General features: G+C 48.9%; 1 protein-coding gene across 2 annotated transcripts; it reads left to right on the top strand.

The window, feature by feature from the left end:
- Positions 1-345: 345 nt before the first annotated feature.
- Positions 346-12,020, top strand: LOC135809841 (uncharacterized). Of its 2 annotated transcripts, XM_065323276.1 has the most exons (3): positions 346-443; positions 8,722-8,863; positions 10,148-12,020. In XM_065323276.1, exons 2-3 carry the CDS (start codon positions 8,722-8,724, stop codon positions 10,912-10,914), a joined length of 909 nt encoding a protein of 302 aa, XP_065179348.1. In that variant the 5' UTR covers positions 346-443; the 3' UTR covers positions 10,915-12,020. The 2 variants fall into 2 exon arrangements, with proteins under 2 accessions (XP_065179348.1, XP_065179347.1); XM_065323275.1 differs by lacking the exon at positions 346-443 and having other exon boundaries at positions 8,478-8,863.
- Positions 12,021-13,794: the final 1,774 nt, after the last annotated feature.

Genomic DNA, 13,794 nt, shown 5'->3' with positions numbered 1-13,794 from the left:
TACTTGTTTCCCTTCTTCCCATGCTTCATCTTCCACTCTCCTCTCCCCCATTTCCCCATTTTTCTTGCGATATTTATGTGGGAGACTTCCGTGATAAGCATCCATTTGCTTTTGGAGAATCCTTTTAAATAAATACAATACCATACAATACAATACAATACTGCACTTTTCACTTTTCAGTGACCGGAACTGAACTCCCTAATAATAATACGACTCTCTGCTCGTAGCTTACAATCGTACTTGTAGTTGTACTTGTAGATTCTGTGTACTTCAAAGTAGAACTAATAATTATTATAATAATTATAATCAAATCGCGAAGAAGTGGCAAAGAGGAGTCTGGACCAGCCGCTAGTGTTACTATTACTTTTACTCATCAGACAGTAGGCAGTGTGTCATCGGTCACTCGTAGTAAGAATCGGTAGCGTCAGGAGTGAATCAAGGAGGTAAGGACCTACACTGTTGGTGCGCTAATCAAGAGTGTCCTAGAATCCGCAGTATTCCACTGCTCTCTAAAGACAAAGTACTGAAGTAGACCGCCTGGAGTTCCGTATCGAGTCTATTTGCAGTGTTGCAGTGTTGCGGTACGGGCGTGTGTGGCATTATAAGGCCAAAACAAAAATAGGCTTATTTCCGGTCGGCAACCCCTCAAAAAGGAGACTCGGTCGGCCGGAATGAAACTTTGTTTGGATACTTTTTTTGGTTCCTCAATGGTTGTGGCATTGATGGACAAGAGCACCTACACATGTACATTGTACATAATCATGGCCAGGATCAATGTCAAAGTTGACTGACTCACTGTTCTTGTACAGCATGTGGTGTATTCCTGTTTTCGTACATCCTGAGAAATCAAGCAAACATTTCGAGTCCTTCCAGCTCCGTTATTCTAGCTCGTATCGACCCCGGAGGTTTTCGAGCCGACAGCTGAGAATCTCTGCTACCTTGTAGGTGTTTCGATTGTGGAATTCGGTTGAGATTTGACTGAGTTATGACTCGTTTAGTGCACTTGCACACATGGCATTGCCACCGTTTGCATACATTTGGGACCAAAGAAAGTTTCAGAATTTGGGAAAAAGTGGCCCGGTCGAGTGACCGGAAACAAGGTCATTATTTGTTTTGGCCTCATAATAACTTTATTAGGACGACCCAAAGGCAAATCACCTATCGAGGGGTTCACCGCGTTGAATGGTTGTGGTATGACAAAGCAAAGAGGCAACCATTGGGCGCTTTCGATTACACGTTTACACAATTCTGGAACTGGTTTTTTTCATTCTGTAATGACCAGAATGAGCGGATTCCGGCCTTGTAAACAAACGACTGGAATTCACAACGCATTTTATTCATGTCATGTCACAAATAAAATTATGAATCGTAAAAAGAGATCACGTACACCCTCGCGCGCACGTGGACCCAGCATCGCGCACACGCCGGCCAGGGAGGCTCTTCGCGCGCTTGAGTCATGACCAGACCGGTAACACACCGACTGTGCAATTCTGGCGGCAGAATTAGAGAAATTCCGCCCTCTCTTCAGAATTGACGGATTCGACGGAATTGGATAAAATCAATTCTAACGACGGAATTTGTCACTTTTTGTGTAATCGAACTGTGCATCAACAATAACTAAATCTAGAATTGACCGAAATGTGTGTAATCGAAAGCGCCCATTGTGTGTGTGTGGGGGGGGTGGGGAGTTTCGAACTATGCGCAGTGAAGGGATAATTGTATGTACATGACCAAGGATAGGGTATACTGGACAAAGTTGCCATTTTTGGGGGCAACGGATTGGGAAGTGGCAGGCACTGCATGATCGAAAAAAGAGAACTGATAAACGCGCGCGTCTACGTGTGTACATGTATGTGTGTGGTGTGTGGGTGTGGGTGTGCGTGCGTGCATGTGTGTGCTTCTGCAATCCGGAATTTTCACACCGTAGCCTGCAGTGCATAGGAGTCGTTACAGATATTTCACCAATCTGGCCAACCAGACTCGGAAAACGCTAACTGAACGTGCTGTGCACGTGTGCCGGCCGAGACAAGTGACGATTATTACAATTGTATTGCTTATCGCAATATCGGCGACGAGTATAAATAAAATAAATAAATTCGACGGGTTCGCGTACCGGGCAGGTCAAGAACAAGGAGTCGTACAACTCCCTGGTCAAGAACCACCTTTCCGCTTCCGTGGGACGCCACCACCCCATGATCAGGCGTCAGATGCGGCTCCTAAACGGTGGGGGAGGATAGATCAGATCCACCAACCATAGGCCAAAGGCCTAAATCCCATTTGCCACATCCATGATTTACTCATGCCAGGCCACGAGTTCCCAATTAACTGTGGGTCGCAGCACGGTTGGAAAAATCCTTCCGCTTCCAAGCAGGACTTGAACCTGGTACCTCTTGTTCATTAATCATGGTCTTAGACCAACCCACTGTGCCTGCCTGGCGACGAGTATTGTAGTGTTTCGTACTTTAGTCTAACCAGACCAACCAGAGAGCCAAGACCTTAGTTCTAACTGTTGTACTACGATAAGACAAAGAACCTAGAACACATGCAATCTACTAGATATATACATACGGGCTAAAGTGGGAAGGAGGAATGGAATGCTAGATCATGTAAGTGGATCATGATGGTGGGAATGATATCGGAATGCATGTATGCATGGGCTTCATGCATCTAGTCACATGACACTACACCTCCCTTTCTTTGAGGTTGTAAGAGCAAATATGGCAGTAGATTAAGAAGATGGAGAAGATACCTAACTGGGCAACTTAAGACCGTTGCAGAAGGGGTCCATTACAGAGTTCTGAAAGCACTGGTCTGTCCGAGGGAGTATTCTAGTATAGTGCATTATACATGTACATGTATATCCTCTCCTCTTACAAAGAAAAGACCTAAGGCTAGGGGTGTACAGAGGACACACAGGCACATGCAAGCCATTAGAAAAGAGAACGAGCCAGAGAGGGAGAGACAGAAGAGTGGAGTATATTGTTTGGAGAGACCAAAGTTAGAAGCGATCGGGAGCGTGAACGACACGGCCGCGAGCCGTGACATACTTATCAGGCTGGTCTTGAGCTGGAGGGGTCGATGGCAAGTTGGGAACTGCAGGACACGGCGGAGTAGAAGGTTGACTGGCTGGGGGATCAGGATCGGTAGTGGCGGCAGAGTGACCAGCAGGCGGCAACTGTTGCGGCGTTGGCATTGGGACAATATGCCGCCGGTTGCGTCTGAACTGGCCCGATGGGGTTGCTACGATGTAGGAGCGCAAGGCTGGTTGGCTCATCACGTGGCCAGACTCTTCACGATCAGGTAGATACACAGGCTGTTGGGGACACAGAGACGGCAGTGTCCGGGCTGCATGGCGACTGGCATGGTTGGTGCTTTGGCGATCCTTTAAGCGCTGATCCGCAGCACGCAGGTCGCTCTGATCGACTGGATGCGACTGTCGCTGTGTTGGAGAGAGAGGTAAGAGTGACTGCAGCTGGCGGTTCATCAGAAGCTGGGCTGGACTCTTACCATTCTCCAAGGGAGTGTTGCGGTACGCGAGTAGTGCGAGGTGCCAATCAGTGCCCTGACGGAACAGACTTTTGACCGTGCGAACAGCACGCTCGGCCATGCCATTGGCTTGCGGATAGAGAGGGCTACTGGTGACGTGGCGGAAGCCATAGGTGGATGCAAACTGGGCAAATTCAGCACTGGTGAATTGCGGTCCGTTGTCGGTCGTTAGAGAGTCAGGGATGCCATGGCGAGCGAACAGTGACTTGAAATGGCTGACTGTACGAGCTGTGGAGAGCGAGGGCATGTCGAGGACCTCGATGAACCGGGAGTAGTAGTCGATGACGAGGAGGTGGTTGCGACCGTCGATGGTGAAGAAGTCTGCGGCCAGATGTTGCCAAGGAAACTCTGGGAGTGGAGTTGAGAGAAGAGGCTCGGGTGGCTGAGAGCGGTGTCGACTGCATTCTTCGCATGTTTGGACAAGAGTAGCTATGTCCGACGAGAGCGATGGCCACCATACGGAAGTGCGGGCCAGGCGTCGGCACTTGGTGATGCCCTGATGACCCTGGTGAAGGCGAGCCAGGATTTCTTGCTGGTGAGCGGGAGGTATGTAGAGACGCTGATCGTACAGAATCAAGCCGTCGTCCGTGAGGCTGAAATGTGCGCTGTGCTCTATAAGAAACTGCACTACGGGAGGAGCATCGCTAGGAGCAGGCCAGCCGTGCTGCAGATACTCGATGATGCGAGCACAGCTATCGTCGTCGCTTTGCCATGCTGAAACCTCTTCCAGGCGTTGCGCAGTGGCAGGCAGAGCCTCAGTGACGTACGACACCATAGCAGCGGTCTCAGCCTCCAGTGTGGCAGTGGCGTCGGCATCTGTGCTGCGCAGAGGAGCTCGAGACAAAGCGTCGGCAATTGCGAGTTGTTTGCCAGGAGTGTGGATAATACTGTAATCGAATCGAAGTAGCCGTAGACGAAACCGGAGGACCCGCGGAGGGAGGTCGTCAAGAGCACGGGTACCGAGCAGAGGGATGAGTGGCTTGTGATCCGTCTCAATGGTGAATGGCATGCCGAGGAGGTAGTGTGAGAGCCGGTCGCAGGCCCACGTTGCAGCCAGAGCCTCCTTCTCGATTTGCGAATAGCGCGTTTCCGCTGGTGTGAGAGAGCGAGACAAATAGGCTACAGGACGGACGGACGCGTCGGGCTGGCGTTGTAGAAGCACTGCACCCAGGCCAAAGGAAGATGCATCAGCAGATACTGTGGTGTGGTAGTTGGGAGAGTACTTGGCCAGGACGGGCTCGTTACTCAGTGACGTCTTGATGCGGTCGAACGCGGCACACTGCTCAGCACCCCACTGCCCCGGGGTGCCTTTGATGAGGAGAGACCTGAGAGGTTGCGTGATGGAGGCCAAGTCCGGAATGAACTTGCCTAGGTGGTTGGCCATGCCGAGCAGACGGCGGACGGAATGGACATCGGAGCAGGGAGAGAGCTCCTGGATCGCGTGGATCTTGTCTGGATCTGGACGGATGCCACAGCCATCAATCACGTGGCCCAGGAACTTGATCGAGGTGGCATGAAATTGACACTTCTCGCTGTTGAGCGTGACGCCGGCGGATTGAAGACGGGCCAGAGCTGGTCGAAGGTTGTCGACCTCCTCCTCGAGGGTGGAGCCGAATGTTAGGACGTCGTCCATCATGCAGATGTTGCCAGGGAGGTCGCTGAGCAGATCTGACATCTGTTTCTGAAAATACTCGGGTGCCGAGGAGATGCCAAAGGGGAGCCGCGTGTAGCAGAATCTGCCGATGGGCGTGATGAAGGTGGTTAGAAGCTGCGACTCCGGCGCCAACGGAATTTGGTGAAACCCGCTGTTAGCGTCCAGCTTGGAGAATACCTTGGCATCACCGAGGCGAGCGAGGAGATGGTCCGTGGTAGGGAGAATGTGCCGTTCGCGCTTGACGGCTTTGTTGAGCCGTGTGAAGTCACCGCAGATGCGCACGCTGCCGTTTGGTTTTGGAACAACGACCATGCCGGCACACCAATCGGTCGGTTCGGACACTGGGCGAATGACGCCAGCGGCTTCCATGCGACGGAGGGCTTCAATAACCTTCGATTCCATGGGCAGAGCAACTCGCCGAGGAGTGGAGAGCGAGTATGGAGGAGCCTCATCGCGAAGTTGAATGGTGTGGAGAGGACCGAAGGTACCTAGGCCCGAGAACAGGTCAGGAAACTCAGCGGCAACAGGAGAGCAAGAGTCTGAAGCTGAGTCACTAGAGGTAGAGGTGGTCTCCAGCACGTTAGCAGGAGCAGGCAGGATGCCGAGTGCCTCAATGGCTGGACGTCCGAGCAGTGGAAGCTTGAGGTCGCGGACCACGTACACCTGGGTGGGCACGGAGTGAGACTGAGATGAGTGAGCTGTGCGCAGGTCAGCCGTAAACCGGCCACAAACATTGAGGCTTGTGTTGTCTGGGCCCCGGAGAGTACGGTTCGATGGGGCGAGCGAGATAGGCAAGTCCAGGGACGTGAACACTGTAGCTGGACATCCGCACCCGTGTCAACCTTCATAGTTATGGCCTTGCCGTGCAGAAGCATAGGGAGATTCCAGCCTGTGCCATGGGTCAGGGTGCCCAGAAATGCGTCAGCAGAACTCACTGCCGAGCTAGAGGAATCACTGTGGCTGGAGAGAGAATGGACACCTGTGCCCCGCGGGGACTGATGAGTGCCCTGTCGTGCAGAAGAACCGGAGGAACCAGATGGTGGCGAAGAGCGGCACACTCGTTGAAAGTGGCCTGTCTTGCCACACCCTTTGCAGGTTACACGACTTGCAGGACATCGTGCGCGGGGATGTGACTCGTATCCGCACCAAGGACAAGAATCAGATGATGGAGTCGAGTGGCGCGAGGAGCTGGGAGCATCACGCAGCGGAGGACGATCGCGACTAGAACGCAGCCGCCCCTGATCCTGGCGGACAGCAAACAACGACTGATCAGCTGCTGCACGTACCGTCGTTTGTTGCTCCTTGATGGCAGCGCTTTGGCGAGCGTGAGCCAGCGCCTTCTCCAGCGTCATATCCGAATCCATTTGCAGGCGTTCAGAAAGACGTGCATCTGCTAACCCTGCGATCAACCGGTCCCGGAGCATCTCATCGTGCATGGCCTTGAAGTTGCACCTATCTGCCAAGCGGTAGAGATCATTTACGAATGCATCTAGTGACTCCGTGGGCTGTTGGGTGCGCTGATGGAAACATGCACGTTCGTACACATAATTTCTCTTCTTGCCGAAGTGGGCAGTGAAACGCTCAGTGACTGTGGTAAATTTACTCACGTCATCCTCAGGTAGATGAAAGCTGTCCAGTAGGTCGTCAGCTTGCTCGCCCATCGTGTAGAGGAGGGAGTTCACCTGGACCGACTCCGGTTGGGTGTGAAGACCAGACGCCTGACGATAGCGGTTAAAACGACGCAGCCAGCGGTCCCACTGATCTGCAGCCTGGAAATTGAACGATGATGGAGGGGACACCTGTGAGAGGTGAACCATCCCCGGAAGAGAAACCTGGGCGGGCTCGGGCGCGGAAGAAGACGTAGAAGGCGCTCCACCGGAGGAGCTACCTGAACCACCATTGCTGCCTCCGCCACCGGCGGGGGAAGATCCGCGGGAAGCGGGCTGAACCGAGCTGGGGTCCGAAGAAGACATGGCTTCTGGACCGCTGCCACCATGTAGTGTTTCGTACTTTAGTCTAACCAGACCAACCAGAGAGCCAAGACCTTAGTTCTAACTGTTGTACTACGATAAGACAAAGAACCTAGAACACATGCAATCTACTAGATATATACATACGGGCTAAAGTGGGAAGGAGGAATGGAATGCTAGATCATGTAAGTGGATCATGATGGTGGGAATGATATCGGAATGCATGTATGCATGGGCTTCATGCATCTAGTCACATGACACTACAAGTATAGTGTGGTTTTATTTTATAAGGCCAGAACAAATAATGACCTTGTTTCCAGTCGGCCGATCGGGCCACCTTTTCCCAAATTCTGAACTTTTTGGTCCCAAATGTATGCGAATGGTGCCAATGCCATGTGTGCAAGTGTACTCAACGAGTCATAACTCAGTCAAATCTCAACCGAATTCCACAATCGAAATACCCACCAGGTAGCAGAGAATCTCAGCTGCCGGCTCGAAAACCCCGGGGGTCGATACGAGCTAGAATAACGGAGCTGGAAGCACTCGAACCGTTTGCTTGGTTTCTCAGGATGTACGAAACCCCTGAATACACCAAATGCTGTACAAGAACAGTGAGTCAGTCAACTTTGCCATTGATCCTTGCCATGATATTGTGTACAATGACTATGTACATGTGTAGGTGTTCTTGTCCATCAACACCACAACGATTGAGGAACCAAAAAAGTATCCAAGAAAAGTTTCATTCTGGCCGACCGAGTCTCCTTTTTGAGGAGTTGCCGACCCGAAACAAGCCTATTTTGTTTTTGTTTTGGCCTAATGATACCGCTATCAGTGCAGGAATTCTGATCTGTACGAATGGAATCATCTGATGGCATGGGTTTTTCAGTGTGATTTTTTTACTTCAAAGACAATCCTACCTATTAATTATGAGAGAAAAGAAGGGAGAAAGACCAGGTACAGCCAATGGTAGTAACCACACAAGGTGGCTGTGCCAGTAGGGCTCAACCCGCAGCAGACCGTCTCAGCTTCATTCAGTTACGAAGGCAAGACCAGCGAGTGCTAGTACATACCCGGAGGGGGGACATTTGATCTTTTCCTTCTCTAACTAAGTTACTTTTGCTTGCGTGGCTTAGTCCAGGAAGAAGCCAGATCTCATCTCGTACAGATTGGCAAACGATCAATGTATGCTGTGTCTGTACCATGATTTATTTATTGAATAATTTATTATTTAATTATCTCTATTCCTCGTAGCATGTCAAGACAGCCAATTGTATTGAGGAAAGGGTGAGACCAACCACGGAAGAAGAGAAGAAAAGAAAATCACGTACGCAAAAGGGGAAGGGATGAGCAAGTTACAAAGCAATGATGTACAGTGCTTCTCAATGACATAATAATTGGATCGCGTGAGTAAAGTTGGCGCCCTGCACCATATGTACCAGTGCACGTCCCAGTGCTGACAGTTCTGGGGCTGCACCGCACCGTGCGTGGCATTGACTCGCTTGGTCACTGTACATCTCCATGGCATGTGTGCTATACTTGTTCTCTCTTCAGATGGCGGCACCCCAGATTGTGGTAAAATATCCAAAACAACTCAAAGACGGTGATCATGTGTTTGTGCGCCGTTGTAAGCTTAAGTGGCAGAGGAAGATTGTGGATGGAACCCCCGTTGAACAATACTTGTATTCACATCACGGTAAGTCACCAGTGCACGCGCTGCTAACCATTGATAATCATGTGTGGTGTTCATGTAGCAACTCACCTCACTGCGCTGCACTCTACTCCTGGGTAGCCCTAGTGACTTCCGCATAGGGGTCAAAGGAGTGAGTTCTGGTGAACGCTATCAAGCGATGACATACACTTTACTTGGTGGGGGTTTTGAGCGCAGGCGTGTCCCAGCCAGAAAGTGCCGTACATCCTAACTTGCTAGCCCAGACTTGCAGGTGATCGTGCACCCACGGATAGCACTCAAGTGTACATACTGACTGCAGTACATGTACACTGCTTAAACCATAGCATATTCATCCTCTGCGTTTGCTTGACCCATACTCGCCATTGCAAATATAACATTGTCAGGCCCGAACAAAGAATAACCTTGTTTCGGGCCGGCCGACCAGGTCATTTCCCCAAAAATTCTTAATTTTTTTGGTCACCATATGTTTACAACACACTCAATATGCAGACGGAATTGTTTCGTCCTTTGTGGACTCATCAGCGAAGCACAGAGAAAATAAGGCCCAACCCGATAGCAATGAAAATGTGAAAGGTATCTCTCCCAAAAACCAGGTTTAAACCAGGCCCGAACGTACCTTGCCCGACTCAATATGCAGACGGAACTGTTTCGTTCTTTGTGGACTCATCAGCGAAGCACAGAGAAAATGAGGCCGAACCCAATAGCAATGAAAGTATGAAAAATATCTTTCCCAGAAACCAAAAGGCCCGAACGTACCTTGCCAGACTGCTGAAAACTGACAAGTCAGTGAGCTCTGCATAACGCAAACAGCAAAGGCACTGCCACACACCAAAGTGCTCATCTGCTACAACTAATTACTTACAAGAGCATGAGTGAAAGTTTCAATAAAATGAGTAGGTGCCTGGGATCATGCGCATGTACATGTAGGTAGCAAGCTGGCGAAACCGCTCATTTGTATCATGTATGCATACACTGTACATGTACATGCAGCGTGCCTACATCCAGTACGTATAGCCATGCTGTAAGGAGTACAGTCGTCCAATCGAATCATTTCAAAAGTCATGTACCTCTTGGGGTGCCTACATGCAACCCATAGCAAGGATCTGCTAATCATCAGTCTTGACACAACGCTATGTTCTTTCTCCTTCCCTACCAATGCTTTTAGGCATACATATAATATCTGCAAACCATTACTCTGGCTGATTCTGTGTCAGTGTCCGCATTCATCTTTTTTCCCTTGTAAAATCGCTGTGTCTCTTTCCATGTGTGTCATACCTATCTCTGCAGGAATTTATGATGCAACTAATCACAGGGTCATCGAGTTTGGAGACCCAGATGACGAAAAGCTGCCCGACAAGCAGCCCGTGCAAGAGGCGGGACCTTGTTTGAGGACAATGTTTGCGAACGTTGTTGGTAAAGTTACGGAACTACACAAATCTAAAATCATTTTCCGTGATCCGATCGCGTTCACGTTCGGGAATGGGAAAATACGGGTATACTCCTACTTGGGGAAAACCCCAAATCAGGAACTTCCAGCAGAGGACTCCATTACTGGCGATAGCATTGATGGAATGTCACCGGACACGGAACAGATTATAAAGTCAGTTGAACTGCAGGGACAGAATGCTCCACGTTCACATGCTGCTGACATCGCACGCTGGTTTTACGAAAAGCAATCCAAAGAACCTGTTCACAGTTTCCTCAGATACAACGTCTTCAAGAGCAACTGTGAGCATTTTGCCACTCTTTGTAAGACTTTACGCCTAGATCTGGACCAGCTGGAGGTGATCTGCAGAGAAAAGTCCGTGAACGGAAAGACGGAAATGAAAGATTGGGCGAATTACAGCCTGTGCCGCAGCTTACAAGCAGAGCGGTTCCTAAATGGCGCAAGAGGTTGGCTTGATCAGCAGGCAAGTGCTGAAGTCACAGTGAGCACAGACGTTGAGCAGGCAAGTGGCACAGCGAGCGCAGACGATGGGCAGGCGGCTTTGATAAGCTCGTTTGAAGATGAAGATTGTGAAATCGAAGAGTATGGAGATGAAGACGATTCTTGAAATGAATCACTCTCATTCTTTCTTCTCTCTCTCCCCCCCCCCTCTCTCTCTCTCTCTCTCGCGCGCGCACTCTCTCAATCAGAATGTACATGTATAATGATGCCGAGTTTGCGCACATGTGTGCTTCAGTAACTGTAATAGTATACTGAATAGTTAAACATTTTCTCCTTCTACATTTATGGAAAAAAGGAGAAAGACAAAATGTTACGAGTTATGACTAACTGTACACCAACGTAACCTTACGTTGGTGGACAATTAGTCATAACTTGTAACATTTTGTCCTTCTCATTTTTTTCCATAATTATTTTGGCTCCCCATCCGAGTCCTTCGACATGTATTCATACAGTAGATAAATGTCAGGAGCACTAATACACAGCAAGTGAAATATTATTATAGAAGTCTTCACAGTGATGGCTAGCTTCATGCTTTAATGGCTAGTTTCTTTTGTTTGAGCATTCTCAGTGCTTATCTATTTCAAATATCAATGACTGAAAACCTTACCTTGTACATTATGCTATAACATGCGGATACATTCGTAATAATTCTTAGTATAATAATTATTATTTCAAAAGGTGCATATGTTAGTGTCTATGGCACTTGTCGCCATGGCTAACAGTTCAATTCCATTTTAGCAAGAGTTCATAAACTTTATGAACTCTTGATTTTAGTTTATAATAATTTTAGTTGCCCGTCACGTTGTGGTGCGTCTTATCTACTCACCTTCGGCCGCTCTAGTTTAGGAGCTGTATCTGCGTCTTGATCCTAGTGGTTGGCGGCGTTCTTACGGATGCGGAAAATTCGGCTGAAGGCCGAGTCTCACGCGAACCGTTAGTTTTGATGCAGAATCATTGGCCGGAACTGTTAGCTGCTTGCTGCATAGAGAAGTCTGAATTGTACTTTTGAAGTATGCATATTTCTAGAGCTAGTTTAGATATTTGCTGTCAACTTTCATCGCTAATTTGCACGAAGTGTCACACAGTGTCTGTTTTGGTTCTTGCCTTCCGCAAGTTCTATTACTTTGGTGCATCTTGCACTACTACTGGTGTCATTGCTCTGGCTGTCACCACGTTCCTATGGTTGAAACTTCAGTGGCACGTTGTTTTCAACTGTTCCTTGCCAGTAACCATGGTAACTGAGTAAGGTCAACCACTGATAAAAGCGGCAGGACAGAGGCGAAACTTTGTTGGGATGTGTGTGTGTGTGTGTGTGCGTGTGTGTATCCCAGCACAAGTTGCTATGTCTAACATAGCTGTTCGCTATCATCGCTTCCGCGATGGGCAGGTCTGAGGTCTGAGGTGCGTGTGTGTGTGTGTGTGTGCGTGTGTGTGTGTGTGTGTGTGTGTGCGCATGGCTTCGCCAGTTTTGTGGACTAGACAGTTATCTGACGCTTGTCTTGATCTGTTTCTATCAGAATCAGATCCACTATCGTTGCTATAAAGAGAAAATCGGTCGGTGCACATCCAGTGCATTTTCAGATTTCCGTGCTTCTCTTGAGACGTGCGTATACATGGTACATGGTGTGTGTGTGTGTGTGTGTGTGTGTGTGTGTGTGTGTGTGTGTGTGCCTTCACTGGGGCAGGAGTAATTGCAGTTGGATCTCGGGACGGATACCTTGATGCCGTCAACCCCTTTCTGCACCTTGTCCTCACCCACTTACTGAGGTGTTGTCAGCCCATAAGTAGGGTCATTTCCAAGTCCACCCAGAGTTTGGGGATTTCAGGTCGTGATGGCCGTTGGGCAGTTCAATAGCCAATTAAGTCATCTTTCCAAGATTCCTTTTGAATCTTTCTCCTCTCTTCGGGGGAGACTCGCGTGACCAGTCATGGCAATGAGCAAGACAAGTTTAAGTGGGTGTGGGTGTGTATGTGCATGTATGTGTGCGTGTGTGTGTCAGCACCTCCCTTCGGGGAGCGGCGGTGACATTTCCGGCAGCTGGCAGTGGTGGTGGTGGTGATGGTGGTGTGTGTGTGTGTGTCCGTCACAGTGTGTGTGTGGCATGAAATTCAAAGTTGCAACAATCTGTGTAGCCTAAGCTTGTGCCTGGACTTGTTGTTCTATGCAACTAGGATCAAGATACTACAAGATACTGGGACTTTGCTCTGGGCATGAAAATTATGTCGTTATTCCCGAATTGTCGTTTAAATCCCCAGTCGTTATTAGCGAAGTTGACTGTAGTGAGATTAGTCTTTACCGGAGTTGCATGATACAAGCAAATATGTCATGCAGAGCACATTACCTGGTACTGGTATACCCATATTTGGGGTCGTTTTGTGTGGACAGAGAATTGAAGCAAATGAAAATTAATGCTGTACTCATGCTGTGAACTTCAGTATTCTCATTGGTAGCTTATGAAGTTCAGACTGATATGCACAAGTATTCAGGGGCTTCGAGAGCCACTTTTCAGCACCCAGAATGAGGTTGATGTTGGGGTTTTATTGGATCCAACCAGCTGTGGGCGAATAGAAATCGTGCAGATCAAATTATACATTTCATGAATAGCTTGCAGGATATTTTTCATGTAATTGGGCTTATAGCTCACGTGTGTGATTGCGAATTCAAAATAAAGAAATACAAGAACTACATAATTATGATCAAGAGGGGTAAGTACTTGTAGCAGCATTCGGCCTTGTCCAGATTCTATTACTAGTATCCTCAGTGCAGTCTATCAGTATCGCTTTTGCTTATAATTAATGTTCGCGCCTTAATCTTCGCCTTAAGATGCGCCATTATGTGCCCCCCCCCTCTTTTGCTACAAAAGGGTGAAGTTCACTATCTGTTACCCATTCTATATTATCAACCTTCACTGACGAGATCCTGATGATCGAAACAGCTGCTGTCTGAAGGAGCAGAGTACCAACTGAAGTGTTGTTTTGCTGATGG

The sequence above is a fragment of the Sycon ciliatum genome, chromosome 2, assembly GCF_964019385.1.
Source record: "Sycon ciliatum chromosome 2, ocSycCili1.1, whole genome shotgun sequence".
Lineage (NCBI taxonomy): Eukaryota > Metazoa > Porifera > Calcarea > Leucosolenida > Sycettidae > Sycon > Sycon ciliatum.
Note: the sequence above shows the minus strand (reverse complement) of the source record. Positions and strands in the feature narration are given on the sequence as shown.